This window comes from Carcharodon carcharias, chromosome 16 (assembly GCF_017639515.1).
Source record: "Carcharodon carcharias isolate sCarCar2 chromosome 16, sCarCar2.pri, whole genome shotgun sequence".
In the NCBI taxonomy this organism is placed as follows: domain Eukaryota; kingdom Metazoa; phylum Chordata; class Chondrichthyes; order Lamniformes; family Lamnidae; genus Carcharodon; species Carcharodon carcharias.
The window spans coordinates 52,999,774-53,015,083 of NC_054482.1; the positions used below are offsets into that span (position 1 = coordinate 52,999,774).

At 64.6% G+C, this 15,310-nt stretch overlaps 2 protein-coding genes across 5 annotated transcripts in view; one reads left to right on the forward strand and one right to left on the reverse strand.

Annotated features, from left to right (window-relative positions):
- Positions 1-13,309, reverse strand: part of LOC121289426 (centromere protein R-like) — a 95,946-nt gene extending 82,637 nt beyond the window's left edge. For all 3 annotated transcript variants that reach the window (XR_005945556.1, XM_041208892.1, XM_041208893.1), the window contains exon 1: positions 13,202-13,309. Coding sequence is in view for 2 of the 3 variants with exons in the window: in XM_041208892.1 (XP_041064826.1) it covers positions 13,202-13,218 (17 nt within the window). In the remaining variant the exon portion in view is untranslated. The remainder of the gene's footprint in view (positions 1-13,201) is intronic.
- efcab7 (EF-hand calcium binding domain 7) overlaps positions 1-15,310 on the forward strand; it is a 132,581-nt gene that overhangs the window by 25,450 nt on the left and 91,821 nt on the right. Inside the window, exon 1 of one of the 2 annotated variants that reach the window (XM_041208887.1) lies at positions 13,854-13,913. The exons of the other annotated variant lie outside the window; for it this stretch is intronic. The gene's annotated coding sequence lies outside the window, so the exon portion shown is untranslated. Of the gene's footprint in view, positions 1-13,853; positions 13,914-15,310 lie in introns of those variants that run through there. 2 annotated transcript variants of the gene reach the window in all.

The window sequence follows — 15,310 nt, forward strand, 5'->3', positions numbered from 1 at the left end:
ACTCCCTTCCTCCCCCCTATCTAACTCCCTTCCTCCCCCCTCCACACACTCCCTTCCTCCCACCACACACACACACACTCCCTTCCTACCCCCATCACACTCCCTTCCTCCTCCCCATCACACACACTCCCTTCCTGCCCCCCCCACACACTCCCTTCTTCCCCCCCACAGACACTCCCTCCTCCCCCCCCACACACACACTCCCTCCCCGCCCCCCACACACACTCCCTCCCCGCCCCCACACACACACACTCCCTCCCCGCCCCCACACACACACACTCCCTCCCCCCCACACACACACACTCCCTCCCCCCCACACACACACTCCCTCCCCCCCACACACACACTCCCTCCCCCCCACACTCCCACTATCCCCCCCACTCCCCTCCTCCCCCCTCCACTCACCCTCCTCCCTCCTGCTCCTCTCCCCTCCTCCACTCCCCTCCTCCACTCCCCTCCCCCTCTGCTCCCCTCCTCCACTCCCCCCCTCCTCCTCCACTCCCCCCTCCTCCTCCACTCCCCTCCTCCTCCACTCCCCTCCTCCTCCCTCCACCTCCTCCGCTCCCCTCCTCCTCCTCCACTCCCCCCTCCTCCTCCTCCACTCCCCCTACTCCTCCTCCTCCACTCCCCCCTCCTCCTCCTCCTCCACTCCCCCCTCCTCCTCCTCCTCCTCCACCACTTCCTTCCTCCTCCACTCCCCTCCCCTCCTCATCCCCTCCCCCCCTCCACTCCCCTCCCCCCTCCATTCCCCTCCCCTCCTCCACTCCCCTCCCCTCCTCCCCCCTCCTCCACCACTCTCCTCCTCCTCTCCCCTCCTCCACCTCCTCCTCTCCCCTCCTCCACCTCCTCCACTCCCCTCCCCCTCCTCCTCCACTCCCCTCCTCCTCCTCCTCCACTCCCCCTCCTCCTCCTCCACTCCCCCTCCCCTCCTCCTCCACTCCCCTCCTCCAACACTCCACTCCTCCACCACTCCCCCTCCTCCACCCTCCCCCACTCCCCTCCTCCTCTCGCTCCCTCCTACCCCTCGCCTCACTCCTCTCCCTCCCCCCACCCCCCTCCTCTCCCTCCCCCCACCCCACCACCCTCCTCTCCCTCCCCCCACCCCACTCCTCTCCCTCCCCCCACCCCACCACCCTCCTCTCCCTCCCCCCACCCCACTCCTCTCCCTCCCCCCACCCCACCACCCTCCTCTCCCTCCCCCCACCCCACTCCTCTCCCTCCCCCCACCCCACCACCCTCCTCTCCCTCCCCCCACCCCACTCCTCTCCCTCCCCCCACCCCACTCCTCTCCCTCCCCCCACCCCACCACCCTCCTCTCCCTCCCCCCACCCCCCTCCTCTCCCTCCCCGCACCCCACCCCCCTCCTCTCCCTCTGCCCCTCCTCCTCTCCCTCTCCTCCCCTCCCCCCCCCACACTCCCTCCTCTCCCCCCCCCACACTCCCTCCTCTCCCCTTAGCCTCTTCCTCTCCCCTCCCAGCCGCTCCTCCCCTCCCCCTCGCCACCCTCCCTCCTTCCTCCCCCCACTCCCCTGCCCCCTCGCCTCCCCCCTCCCCCCACCCTTCCTTCCCCTCCCCCCACCCTTCCTTCCCCTCCACCCACCCTTCCTTCCCCCTCCCCCCTCCCTTCCCCACCCCCTCCTTTCCTTCCTTCCCGCCTTCCCCTCCCCCTCCCCCTCCCTCCCCCACTCCCTTCCTCACCCCCCCTCCTTTTTCCCCCCTCCCTCCCTTCCCCCGCTCCCTCCCTTCCTCCCCCCTCCCTCCCTTTCCTCCCTTCCCCCCCCTCCCTCCCTTCCTCCCCCCTCCCTCCCCTCCCTCCCTTCCTCCCCCCTCCCTCCCTTTCCTCCCTTCCCCCCTCCCTCCCTCCTCCCCCTCCCTTCCTTTCCTCCCTTTGCTCCTTTACCCCCCTCCCTCCCTCCCTTCCCCCCTCCCTCCCTTCCTTTCCCCCCTCCCTCCCTTTCACCTCCCCCTTCCCCCTCCCCATCCCTCCCTTCCTTTCCCCCCCTCCCTTCCTTTCCCCCCTCCCTCCCTTTCACCTCCTCTCCCTGCCCCTCCCTCCCCATCCCTCCCCTCCTTCCCTTCCCACCCCCCTCCCATCCCCCACTTCCCACCTCCCTCCCTTCCCCACCTCCCCCCCTTCCTTCCCCCCCTTCCTTCCTTCCCCCTTCCTTCCCTCCCTCACCCCCTTCCTTCCCTCCCTCCCCCCTTCCCCCACCTTCCTTCCCTCCCTCCCTCCCATTCCTTCCCCCCCTCCCTCCCCCTTCCTTCCCTCCCTCCCTCCCCCTTCCCTCCCTCCCTCCCCTCCCTCCCTCCCCCTTCCTTCACTCCCCTTCCCTCCCTCCCCTCCCTCCCCCTTCCCTCCCTCCCCCCTTCCTTCCCTCCCCTCCCTCCCCCTTCCCTCCCTCCCTCCCACCTTCCTTCCCTCCCTCTCCCTCCCCCCTTCTTTCCCTCCCTCCCCTCTTCTTTCCCTTCCTCTCCTCCCTCCCCCCTTCCTCCCCCCTTTCCACCCTCCCTCCCTCCCCTTCCTTCCCTCCCTCCCTCCCCTTCCTTTCCTCCCTTCCCTTCCTCCCCTCCCTCCCCCTTCCTTCCCTCCCCTCCCCCCTTCCTTCATTCCCTCCCACCTCCCTCTCCCTCCCCCCTTCCTTCCCTCCCTCTCCCTCCCCCCTTCTTTCCCACCCTCTCCCTCCCCCCTTCTTTCCCTCCCCCCCTTCTTTCCCTCCCTCTCCCTCCCCCCTTCTTTCCCTCCCCTCCCTCCCCCCTTCTTTCCCTCCCCCCCTTCTTTCCCTCCCTCTCCCTCCCCCCTTCTTTCCCTCCCCCCCCTTCTTTCCCTCCCTCTCCCTCCCCCCTTCTTTCCCTCCCCTCTTCTTTCCCTCCCCCCCTTCTTTCCCTCCCTCTCCCTCCCCCCTTCTTTCCCTCCCCCCCCTTCTTTCTCTCCCCTCCCTCCCCCCTTCTTTCCCTCCCCCACCTTCTTTACCTCCCTCCCCCCCTCCCCCCTCCCTTCCCTCCCTCCCCTCTTCTTTCCCTCCCTCTCTTCCCCTCCCTCCCCCCTTCCTTCCTTCCCTCCCTCCCCCCTTCCTTCCTTCCCTCCCTCCCACCCTTCCCCCCTTCCTACCCTCCCCCTCCCTTCCCCCCCTCACCCCCTCCCCCCCTTCCTTCGTTCCCTCCCCCCTCCCCTCCCTCCCCCCTTCCCCCCCTCCCACGCCCCTTCCCCCCCTCCCACGCCCCTTCCCCCCTCCCTTCCCTCTTCTTTCCCTCCCTCTCCTCCCTCCCCCTCCTTCCCTCCCTCCCTTCCCTCCCCCCTTCCTTCCCTCCCCCCTTCCTTCCCTCCCCCCCTTCCTTCCTTCCCTCCCTTCCTTCCTTCCTTCCCTCCCTTCCCTCCCCCCTTCCTTCCTTCCCTCCCTCCCTCCCCCCCTTCCCTCCCTCCCTCCCCCCCTCCCTCCCTTCTCTCCCTACCCCCTCCCTCCCCCCTTCCTTCCCTCCCTCCCCCCCTCCCTCCCCCCTTCCTTCCCTCCCTCCCTCCCCCCTTTCTTCCCCCCCTCCCTTCCCCCCTTCCTTCCTTCCTTCCCTCCCTCCCTTCCTTCCCTCCCTCCCTCCCTTTCCCTCCCTCCCTCCCCCCTTCCTTCCCACCCTTCCTTCCCTCCCTCCCCCTCCCTCCCTTCCCTCCCCCCTCCCTTCCTTCCTTCCCTCCCCCCTCCTTCACTCCCCCCCTTCCCCCCTTCCTTCCCTCCCCCCTCCCCCACTCCTTCACTCCCCCCCTTCCTTCCCTCCCCCCTTCCTTCCCTCCCTCTCCCCTTCCTTCCTTTCCCTTCCTTCCCTCCCTCCCCCCCTTCCTTCCCTCCCTTCCCTCCCCCCTCCCTCCCTTCCCTCCCCCCCTCCCTCCCCCCTTCCTTCCTTCCTTCCCCCCTCCTTCACTCCCCCCCTTCCTTCCCTCCCTCCCCCCTCCCTTCCTTCCCTCCCTCCCCCCTCCCTCCCTTCCTTCCCTCCCCCCTCCCTTCCTTCCTTCCCTCCCCCCTCCCTTCCTTCCCTCCCCCCTCCCTTCCTTCCCTCCCCCCTCCCCCCCTCCTTCACTCCCCCCTTCCTTCCCTCCCCCCTTCCTTCCCTCCCTCTCCCCTTCCTTCCTTTCCCTTCCTTCCCTCCCTCCCCCCCTTCCTTCCCTCCCTTCCCTCCCCCCTCCCTCCCTTCCCTCCCCCCCTCCCTCCCCCCTTCCTTCCTTCCCTCCCTCCCCCCTCCCTCCCTTCCTTCCCCCCTCCCTCCCTTCCTTCCCCCCTCCCTCCCTTCCTTCCCCCCTCCCTCCCTTCCTTCCCCCCTCCCTCCCTCCCTTCCTTCCCTTCCCCTCCCTTCCTTCCTTCCCTCCCCCCCTTCCTTCCCTCCCCCCTCCTTCACTCCCCCCTCCCCCCCTCCTTCACTCCCCCCCTTCCTTCCCTCCCCCCTTCCTTCCTTCCCTCCCTCCCCCCTTCCTTCCTTCCCTCCCCCCTTCCTTCCTTTCCCTTCCTTCCTTCCTTCCCTCCCTCCCCTCCTTCCTTCCTTCCCTCCCCCCCTTCCTTCCTTCCCTCCCCCCTTCCTTCCCTCCCTCCCCCCCTTCCTTCCTTCCTTCCCTCCCTCCCCCCCTTCCTTCCTTCCTTCCCTCCCTCCCCCCCTTCCTTCCTTCCCTCCCCCCCTTCCTTCCTTCCCTCCCCCCCTTCCGTCCTCCCACCCTCCCCCCCTTCCTTCCTTCCCTCCCCCCCTTCCTTCCTTCCCTCGCCCCCTTCCTTCCTTCCCTCGCCCCCTTCCTTCCCTACCCCCCTTCCTTCCTTCCCTCGCCCCCTTCCCTCCCTCCCTCCCTTCCCTACCCCCCTTCCTTCCTTCCCTCCCTCCCTTCCCTACCCCCCTTCCTTCCTTCCCTACCCCCCTTCCTTCCTTCCCTCCCTCCCTCCGGTCCTTCCTTCCCTCCCTCCCTCCCCCCCTTCCCTCCCTCCCCCCCTTCCTTCCCTACCCCCCTCCGGTCCTTCCTTCCCCCCTTCCTTCTATCCCCCCCTTCCTTCCCTCCCTCCCCCCTTCCTTCCTTTCCCTTCCTTCCTTCCTTCCCTATCCCCCTCCCTCCCTCCCCCCTTCCCTCCCTCCCTCCCCCCTTCCCTCCCCTCCCCCCCCCTCCCCCCCTTCCCTCCCTCCCTCCCCCCCCTTCCCTCCCTCCCTCCCCCCCCTTCCCTCCCTCCCTCCCCCCCTTCCCTCCCCTCCCCCCCTTCCCTCCCTCCCTCCCCCCCTTCCCTCCCCCCCCTTCCCTCCCTCCCTCCCCCCTTCCCTCCCCCCCTTCCCTCCCTCCCTCCCCCCTTCCCTCCCTCCCTTCCCTCCCCCCCTCCCCCCTTCCCTCCCTCCCCCTTCCCTCCCTCCCCCTCCCTTCCTTTCCTCCCTTCCTTCCCCCCCCTTCCTTCCCCCCCCTTCCTTCCTTTCCCTTCCTTCCGTCCGTCCCTCCCCCCTTCCTTCCCTCCCCTTCCTTCCTTCCCTCCCTCCCTCCTCCCTCCCTCCCCTACCCCCTCCCTCCCTCCCCTCCCTTCCTTCCTTCCCTCCTCCCTCCCTTCCTTCCTTCCCTCCCCCCCTTCCTTCCCTCCCCCGCTTCCTTCCTTCCCTCCCCCCCCTCCCCCCCTCCCCCTTCCTTCCCTCCCCCCTTCCTTCCCTCCCCTACTTCCTTCCTTCCTTCCCTCCCCCCTTCCTTCCCTCCCCCCCTTCCTTCCTTCTATCCCCCCCTTCCTTCCCTCCCTCCCCCCTTCCTCCCCCTTCCCTCCCCCCTTCCTTCCCTCCCCCCCTCCTTCCCCCCCTCCTTCCCTCCCTCCCTTCCCTCCCCCCCCTTCCTTCCTTCGCTACCCCCCTTCCTTCCCTCCCTCTCCCTCCCCCCTTCTTTCCCTCCCTCCCCTCTTCTTTCCCTCCCTCCCCTCCCTCCCCTCTTCTTTCCCTCCCTCCCCTCCCTCCCCTCTTCTTTCCCTCCCCCTCCCTCCCCCCTTCCCCCTTCTTTCCCTCCCTCTCCTCCCTCCCCCTCCCTCCCCCCTTTCCCCCTCCCTCCCCTTCCTTCCCTCCCTCCCTTCCCTTCCCTCCCTCCCCTCCCTCCCTCCCCCCTTCCTTCCCTCCCTCCCCTCCCCCCCTTCCTTCCTTCCCTCCCTCCCTCCCTTCCTTCCTTCCCTCCCTCCCTTCCTTCCTTCCCTCCCCCCTCCCTTCCTTCCTTCCCTCCCCCCCTTCCCCCCTTCTTCCCTCCCCCCTCCTTCACTCCCCCCTCCCCCCCTCCTTCACTCTCTCCCTCCCCCCCTCCTTCACTCCCCCCCTTCCTTCCCTCCCCCCTTCCTTCCTTCCCTCCCTCCCCCCCTTCCTTCCCTCCCTCCCCCCTTCCTTCCTTCCCTCCCCCCTTCCTTCCTTTCCCTTCCTTCCCTCCCTCCCCCCCTCCCCCCCTTCCTTCCCTCCCTCCCCTCCTTCCTTTCCCTTCCTTCCTTCCCTCCCCCCCTTCCTTCCTTCCGTCCCCCTTCCTTCCCTCCCCCCCCTTCCTTCCTTCCTTCCCTCCCTTCCTTCCTTCCCCCACTTCCTTCCCTCCCTCCCCCCCTTCCTTCCTTCCCTCCCCCCCTTCCTTCCTTCCCTCCCCCCCTTCCTTCCTCCCACCCTCCCCCCCTTCCTTCCTTCCCTCGCCCCCTTCCTTCCTTCCCTTCCTTCCTTCCCTAACCCCCTTCCTTCCTTCCCTCGCCCCCTTCCCTCCCTCCCTCCCTTCCCTACCCCCCTTCCTTCCCTCCCTCCCTCCCCCCCTTCCCTCCCTCCCCCCCTTCCTTCCCTCCCTCCCTTCCTTCCTTCCCTACCCCCCTTCCTTCCTTCCCTCCCTCCCTCCGGTCCTTCCTTCCCCCCTTCCTTCTATCCCCCCCTTCCTTCCCTCCCCCCTTCTATCCCCCCCTTCCTTCCCTCCCCCCTTCCTTCCTTCCCCCCCTTCCTTCTATCCCCCCCTTCCTTCCCTCCCCCCTTCTATCCCCCCCTTCCTTCCCTCCCCCCTTCCTTCCTTCCCCCCCTTCCTTCCTTTCCCTTCCTTCCTTCCCTCCCCCACTTCCTTCCTTCCCTCCCCCCCCTTCCTTCCTTCCTTCCCTCCCTCCCCTTCCTTCCTTCCTTCCCCCACTTCCTTCCCTCCCTCCCCCCCTTCCTTCCTTCCCTCCCTCTCCCTCCCCCCTTCTTTCCCTCCCTCTCCCTCCCCCCTTCTTTCCCTCCCTCCCCTCTTCTTTCCCTCCCCCTCCCTCCCCCCTTCCCCCTTCTTTCCCTCCCTCTCCTCCCTCCCCCCTCCCCCCCTCCCTTCCCTCCCTCCCTCCCCCCTTCCTTCCCTCCCTCCCTCCCTTCCTTCCTTCCTTCCCTCCCTCCCTCCCCCCCTTCCTTCCTTCCCTCCCCCCCCTTCCTTCCTTCCTTCCCTCCCTCCCCCCCTTCCCTCCCCCCTTCCTTCCCTCCCTCCCCCCCATCCCTCCCCCCTTCCTTCCCTCCCTCCCCCCCTTCCTTCCTTCCCTCCCCCCCTTCCCTCCCCCCTTCCTTCCTTCCTCCCCCCCACTTCCTTCCTTCCCTCCCCCCTTCCTTCCTTCCCTCCCCCCCACTTCCTTCCTTCCTCCCCCCTTCCTTCCCTCCCCCCTTCCTTCCCTCCCCCCTTCCTTCCCTCCCTCCCCTCCTTCCTTCCTTCCCCCACTTCCTTCCTTCCCTCCCCCCCCTTCCTTCCTTCCTTCCCCCCTTCCTTCTATCCCCCCCTTCCTTCCTTCCCCCCCTTCCTTCCTTTCCCTTCCTTCCTTCCCTTCCTCCCCCTTCCTTCCTTCCCTATCCCCTCCCTCCCTCCTTCCCTCCCCTCCCTCCCCCCTTCCCTCCCCTCCCTTCCCTCCCTCCCCCCCCTCCCTCCCTCCCCCCCTTCCCTCCCCTCCCCCCTCCCCTTCCCTCCCTCCCTTCCCTTCCCTCCTCCCTCCCCCCTCCCTTCCCTCCCTCCCTCCTTCCCTCCCCCCTTCCTTCCTTTCCCTTCCTTCCTTCCCTCCCTCCCCCCTCCCTCCCTTCCCTACCCCCCTCCCTCCCTCCCCTCCCTTCCTTCCCTACCCCCCTCCCTCCCTCCCCTCCCTTCCTTCCCTACCCCCCTCCCTCCCTCCCCTCCCTTCCTTCCCTCCCCTTCCTTCCTTCCCTCCCCCCCTCCCCCCCTTCCTTCCCTCCCTTCCCTCCCCCTCCCTTCCCTCCCTCCCCCCCCTCCCTCCCTCCCCCCCTTCCCTCCCCTCCCCCCTCCCCTTCCCTCCCTCCCTTCCCTTCCCTCCCTCCCTCCCCCTCCCTTCCCTCCCTCCCCCTCCCTCCCTTCCCTCCCCCCTTCCTTCCTTTCCCTTCCTTCCTTCCCTCCCTCCCCCCTCCTTCCCTTCCCTACCCCCCTCCCTCCCTCCCCCTCCCTTCCTTCCCTACCCCCCTCCCTCCCTCCCCTCCCTTCCTTCCCTACCCCCCTCCCTCCCTCCCCTCCCTTCCTTCCCTCCCCCCTCCCTTCCTTCCTTCCCTCCCCCCCTCCCTTCCCTCCCTTCCCTCCCCCTCCCTCCCTTCCCTCCCCCCCTCCCTCCCCCCTCCCTTCCTTCCCTCCCTCCGCCCTCCCTCCCTTCCTTCCCTCCCTTCCTTCCTTCCCTCCCCCCCTTCCTTCCCTCCCCCCTCCCCCCCTCCTTCACTCCCCCCTCCCTTCCTTCCTTCCCTCCCCCCCTTCCTTCCCCCCTCCCCCCCTCCTTCACTCCCCCCTCCCCCCCTCCTTCACTCCCCCCCTTCCTTCCCTCCCCCCTTCCTTCCTTCCCTCCCTCCCCCCTTCCTTCCCTCCCCCCTTCCTTCCTTTCCCTTCCTTCCCTCCCTCCCCCCCTTCCTTCCCTCCCTCCCTCCCCCCCTTCCTTCCCTCCCTCCCCTCCTTCCTTTCCCTTCCTTCCTTCCCTCCCCCCTTCCTTCCTTCCCTCCCCCCACTTCCTTCCTTCCCTCCCCCCTTCCTTCCTTCCTTCCCTCCCTCCCCCCCTTCCCTCCCCCCTTCCTTCCCTCCCTCCCCCCCTTCTCTCCCCCCTTCCTTCCTTCCCTCCCTCCCCCCCTTCCTTCCTTCCCTCCCTCCCCCCCTTCCTTCCTTCCCTCCCCCCCTTCCCTCCCCCCCTTCCTTCCTTCCCTCCCCCCTTCCTTCCTTCCCTCCCCCCCACTTCCTTCCTTCCCTCCCCCCTTCCTTCCCTCCCCCACTTCCTTCCTTCCCTCCCTCCCCTCCTTCCTTTCCCTTCCTTCCTTCCTTCCCCCACTTCCTTCCTTCCCTCCCCCCATCCTTCTATCCCCCCTTCCTTCCCTCCCTCCCCCCCTTCCTTCCCTCCCCCCCTCCTTCTATCCCCACCTTCCTTCCTTCCCCCCTTCCTTCCTTTCCCTTCCTTCCTTCCTTCCCTCCCCCCTTCCTTCCCTCCCCCCTTCCTTCCCTCCCTCCCCTCCTTCCTTTCTTCCCCCACTTCCTTCCTTCCCTCCCCCCATCCTTCTATCCCCCCCTTCCTTCCCTCCCTCCCCCCCTTCCTTCCTTCCCTCCCCCCCTCCTTCTATCCCCCCCTTCCTTCCTTCCCCCCTTCCTTCCTTCCTTTCACTTCCTTCCCTCCCTCCCCCTTCCCTTCCCTCCCTCCCCCTTCCTTCCCTCCCTCCCCCTTCCTTCCCTCCCTCCCCCTTCCTTCCCTCCCTCCCCCTTCCTTCCCTCCCCTTCCTTCCTTCCCTCCCCTTCCTTCCCTCCCCTTCCTTCCTTCCCTCCCTCCCCCCTTCCTTCCTTCCCTACCCCACTCCCTCCCTCCCTCCCGTCCTTCCCTCCCTCCCCCCTTCCTTCCTTCCCTACCCCACTCCCTCCCTCCCTCCCGTCCTTCCCTCCCTCCCCCCTTCCCTCCCTCCCTCCTTCCTTCCCTACACCCCTCCCTCCCTTCCTCCCCCCCTTCCTTCCTTCCCTCCCCCCCTTCCTTCCTCCCCTCCCCCCTTCCTTCCTTCCCTCCCCCCCTTCCTTCCCTCCCCCCCTTCCTTCCTTCCCTCCCTCCCCACTTCCTTCCTTCCCTCCCTCCCCACTTCCTTCCTTCCCTCCCTCCCCACTTCCTTCCTTCCCTCCCTCCCCACTTCCTTCCCTCCCCTACTTCCTTCCTTCCTTCCCTCCCCCCTTCCTTCCTTCCCCCCTTCCTTCTATCCCCCCCCTTCCTTCCTTCCCTTCCTTCCTTCCTCCCTCCCCCTTCCTTCCCTCCCCTTCCTTCCTTCCCTCCCCTTCCTTCCTTCCCTACCCCCCTCCCTCCCTCCCCTCCCTCCCTTCCCTCCCTCCCCTCCTTCCCTCCCTCCCCCCTTCCTTCCTTCCCTACCCCCCTCCCTCCCTCCCCTCCCTTCCTTCCTTCCCCCCCTTCCTTCCTTCCCTCCCTCCCCCCTCCCTTCCTTCCCTCCCTTCCCTCCCCCCCTTCCTTCCCTCCCTCCTTCCTTCCCTCCCTCCCCTCCTTCCTTTCCCTTCCTTCCTTCCTTCCCCCACTTCCTTCCTTCCCTCCCCCCATCCTTCTATCCCCCCCTTCCTTCCCTCCCTCCCCCCCCTTCCTTCCTTCCCTCCCCCCCTCCTTCTATCCCCCCCTTCCTTCCTTCCCCCCTTCCTTCCTTTCCCTTCCTTCCTTCCTTTCACTTCCTTCCCTCCCTCCCCCTTACCTTCCCTCCCTCCCCCTTCCTTCCCTCCCTCCCCCTTCCTTCCCTCCCTCCCCCTTCCTTCCCTCCCCTTCCTTCCTTCCCTCCCCTTCCTTCCTTCCCTCCCCTTCCTTCCCTCCCCTTCCTTCCTTCCCTCCCCTTCCTTCCTTCCCTCCCTCCCCCCTTCCTTCCTTCCCTACCCCACTCCCTCCCTCCCTCCCCCCTTCCTTCCTTCCTCCCCTTCCTCCCTCCTCCCCTTCCTTCCCTCCTCCTTCCCTCCCTCCCGTCCTTCCCTCCCTCCCCCCTTCCCTCCCTCCCTCCTTCCTTCCCTACACCCCTCCCTCCCTTCCTCCCTCCCCTTCCTTCCTTCCCTCCCCCCTTCCTTCCTCCCCTCCCCCCTTCCTTCCTTCCCTCCCCCCCTTTCTTCCCTCCCCCCTTCCTTCCTTCCCCCCCCCTTCCTTCCTTCCCTCCCTCCCTTCCTTCCTTCCCTCCCTCCCCACTTCCTTCCTTCCCTCCCCTACTTCCTTCCTTCCTTCCTTCCCCCCTTCCTTCTATCCCCCCCCTTCCTTCCTTTCCCTTCCTTCCTTCCCTCCCTCCCCCCTTCCTTCCCTCCCCTTCCTTCCTTCCCTCCCCTTCCTTCCTTCCCTCCCCTTCCTTCCTTCCCTACCCCCCTCCCTCCCTCCCCTCCCTCCCTCCCTCCCCTCCCCTCCTTCCCTCCCTCCCCCCTTCCTTCCTTCCCTACCTCCCTCCCCTCCCTCCCTCCCTCCCTCCCCTCCCTTCCTTCCTTCCCCCCCCTTCCTTCCTTCCCTCCCTCCCTTCCCTCCCCCCTCCCTTCCTTCCCTCCCTCCCTTCCCTCCCCCCCCTTCCTTCTATCCCCCCCTTCCTTCCCTCCCCCCTTCCTTCCTTCCCTATCCCCCCCCTTCCTTCCTTCCCTATCCCCCTCCCTCCCTCCCCTCCCCTCCCTCCTTCCCTCCCCTCCCTCCCCCTTCCCTCCTTCCCTCCCCCCTTCCCTCCTTCCCTCCCCTCCCTCCCCCCTTCCTTCCCCTCCCCTCCCCCCTTCCCTCCCTCCCCCTCCCTTCCCTCCCTCCCCCTCCCTTCCCTCCCTCCCTCCCCCCCCCTCCCCCTCCCTTCCTCCCCCTTCCCTCCCTCCCTCCCTCCCCCTTCCCTCCCTCCCTCCCCCTTCCCTCCCTCCCTCCCTCCCCCTTCCCTCCCTCCCTCCCCCTCCCTTCCTCCCCCTTCCCTCCCTCCCTCCCCTCCCTCCCTCCCCCCCTACCCTCCCTCCCTCCCCCCCTCCCCTCCCTCCCTCCCCCCTCCCCCTCCCTCCCTCCCCCTTCCCTCCCTTCCCTCGCTCCCCCTCCCTCCCTTCCCTCCCTCCCCCTCCCTCCCCTCCCTCCCCCTCCCTCCCTTCCTTCCTTCCCTCCCTTCCCTCCTTCCTTCCCTCCCTTCCTTCCCCCCCCTTCCTTCCTTTCCCTTCCTTCCGTCCGTCCCTCCCCCCTTCCTTCCCTTCCCTCCCCCTCCCTTCCCTACCCCCCTCCCTCCCTCCCTTCCTTCCTTCCCTCCCCCCCTTCCTTCCCTACCCCCCTCCCTCCCTTCCTTCCTTCCCTCCCCCCCTTCCTTCCCTACCCCCCTCCCTCCCTTCCTTCCTTCCCTCCCCCCCCTTCCTTCCCTACCCCCCTCCCTCCCTCCCTTCCTTCCTTCCCTCCCCCCCTTCCTTCCCTACCCCCCTCCCTCCCTCCCTTCCTTCCTTCCCTCCCCCCTTCCTTCCCTACCCCCCTCCCTCCCTCCCTTCCTTCCTTCCCTCCCCCCTTCCTTCCCTACCCCCCTCCCTCCCTACCCCCCTCCCTCCCTTCCTTCCTTCCCTCCCCCTTCCTTCCCTACCCCCCTCCCTCCCTCCCCTCCCTCCCTTCCCTCCCCCCTCCCCTCCCCCCTCCCCCCTTCCTCCCCTCCCCCCTCCCCCTTCCCTCCCCTCCCCCCTCCCCCCTTCCCTCCCCTCCCCCCTCCCCCCTCCCCCCTTCCCTCCCCTCCCCCCTTCCCTCCCCCCTCCCCCCTTCCCTCCCCTCCCCCCTTCCCTCCTCCCTCCCCCCTCCCTTCCCTCCCCTCCCTCCCTCCCCCCTCCCCTTCCCTCCCTTCCTTCCCTCCCCCCCTCCCCTCCCCCCTCCCTTCCCTCCCCCCTCCCCCTTCCTTCCCTCCCCCCTCCCCCTTCCTTCCCTCCCCCCTCCCCCTTCCTTCCCTCCCCTACTTCCTTCCTTCCTTCCCTCCCCCCCTTCCTTCCTTCCTTCTATCCCCCCCTTCCTTCCCTCCCTCCCCCCCTTCCTTCTATCCCCCCCCTTCCTTCCTTCCCTCCCCCTTTCCTTCCTTCCCCCCTTCCTTCGTTCCCTCCCCCCTTTCCTTCCTTCCCCCCTTCCTTCCTTTCCCCCCTTCCTTCCTTCCCCCCCTTCCTTCCTTCCCCTCCCCGACCCGCGCTCCGCGCCTTCCCCCACCACCTCACCTCTTACCTTGCCCCCTCACTTCCCCACCTCCTCACTGCCCATATCCCTCCCCACTCCTTTCATCCGTCTCCCTCTCCGTCTCTCCTCACTTACGGGAGTTTCTGCTCCATTCCCAGTTCCTCCGCTGCGGTTTGATTTTACCGCCCGGTGTTGTCTATTTTCGGTCCGGGTGTGAAACGTGGCTGATTGGGTGGTCGGCCCCGGGCTGGTAACTCGGCGGATCAAAACTCAGCATCAGTTCACATTATTTTTATTTATTTCACGCTTTATAAAGTTTATTTTCATTAAAACATTGTTTCCCAGTTCGGTAGAGGTTGTGTTGACCTGTTATCATTAAACACATCACTGTTGGACCCGGAGATAAGTTGCATATTATTGGTGGCTTAAAGTTTCATTCTCAGATGTAATACAAAATATTTGGAATGAATCAACTTCTTTATATTCCAGACTGAGAAAATCTAATAAACACTCAAAGACAAAAGGTTAAGAAAAAGCTCCAGGTAAAATCTAAAACATTTCTGCCAGTCAATAAACTAGAGAGGCGGATAAACCAATGTAAGGACCATAATGCTGTGTAGCATTCAGTATCCAGCTCCTTTGTGTTATGTTATACATTTAAAATTGTAAAGCTTCATTAAAAGCAATATTTAATAGAAATTGAAGCCACTTGGACTAGACGCCGGAACTATTGTGCGGGTCCGTGTTTTCCTCCCATCCGTGTCGGTAAATAGTGAGGACCGCTCCTTCTCATTGGTTGGAGCCGGTTGCCATGGTCACGGCCTGGGCCTGGACTGAGAGCAGTCAGGTGAGAACAAACTCTAAATACAATCACGGCTTGGAAGGGAATTGACATCTTTAACAACTCTATTAAACTTTATATCTCCAGAAACGTTAACTTTTTGGAAGAAGGAACTTTCTCGAAAGTTATGTTATAGTTTTATGAAAGCAAAGGGATCGCAGTTTAATAGTTGCGCTGACCTGGTTTTGTTTAGAAATTTAAGAAGCAAATGTGTTTTTTTTCATTATGTTGATGGATCTGTCAAATTTTACTTGTTTTGGTTTTCAAAAACAAACCTTTAAAAACGTGACTAGCTGTGAAAAACTAGTTCTGAGAAAAAAGTTTTGAGGTACTGAAATTATTTCCAATGGAACAGAGCAGTGGAGTAAGAGGAGCCTTATTAGTAATTTTATTTTCATTATGAAAGGTTTCGATATTGTGAATATGAATGGTTGAGGAACCAGTAACAAGGGCATCAGTTTAAGTCACTGAAAGGCGGGTAGAAATTCATTTAGGCAATACATTGTTAGGGCTTGGAATGCTTGTCACAAGACATGATTGAAGTAGATCTTCCCTTCACCCCCCTTATCGGCATTCCGTAGGGATCGCTCCCTCCGGGACACCCTGGTCCACTCCTCCATCACCCCCTACTCCTCAACCCCCTCCTATGGCACAACCCCTTGCCCACGCAAAAGATGCAACACCTGCCCCTTCACTTCCTCTCTCCTCACCGTCCAAGGACCCAAACACTCCTTTCAAGTGAAGCAGCATTTCACTTGCATTTCCCCCAACTTAGTCTACTGCATTCGTTGCTCCCAATGTGGTCTCCTCTACATTGGAGAGACCAAACGTAAACTGGGCGACCGCTTTGCAGAACACCTGCGGTCTGTCCGCAAGAATGACCCAAACCTCCCTGTCGCTTGCCGTTTTAACACTCCACCCTGCTCTCTTGCCCACATGTCTGTCCTTGGCTTGCTGCATTGTTCCAGTGAAGCCCAACGCAAACTGGAGGAACAACACCTCATCTTCCGACTAGGGACTTTACAGCCTTCCGGACTGAATATTGAATTCAACAACTTTAGGTCGTGAGTCCCCTCCCCCATCCTCACCCCCTTTCTGTTTCCCCCTTCTCTTTTTTTTTTTCCCAATAAATTATAAAGATTTTCCTTTTCCCACCTATTTCCATTATATAAAATAAAAAAAAAACAACCCACTAGAGCTATACCTTGAGTGCCCTACCATCCATTCTTAATTAGCACATTCGTTTAGATAATATCACCAACTTTATCTTTAACACCTATGTGTTCTATTGTACTATTGTTGTTGACATCTTTTGATATTCTGCTTCTATCACTGCTTGTTTGTCGCTACAACCACACCAACCCCCTCCACCTCTCTGTCTCTCTATCTCTCCGCCCCCCACA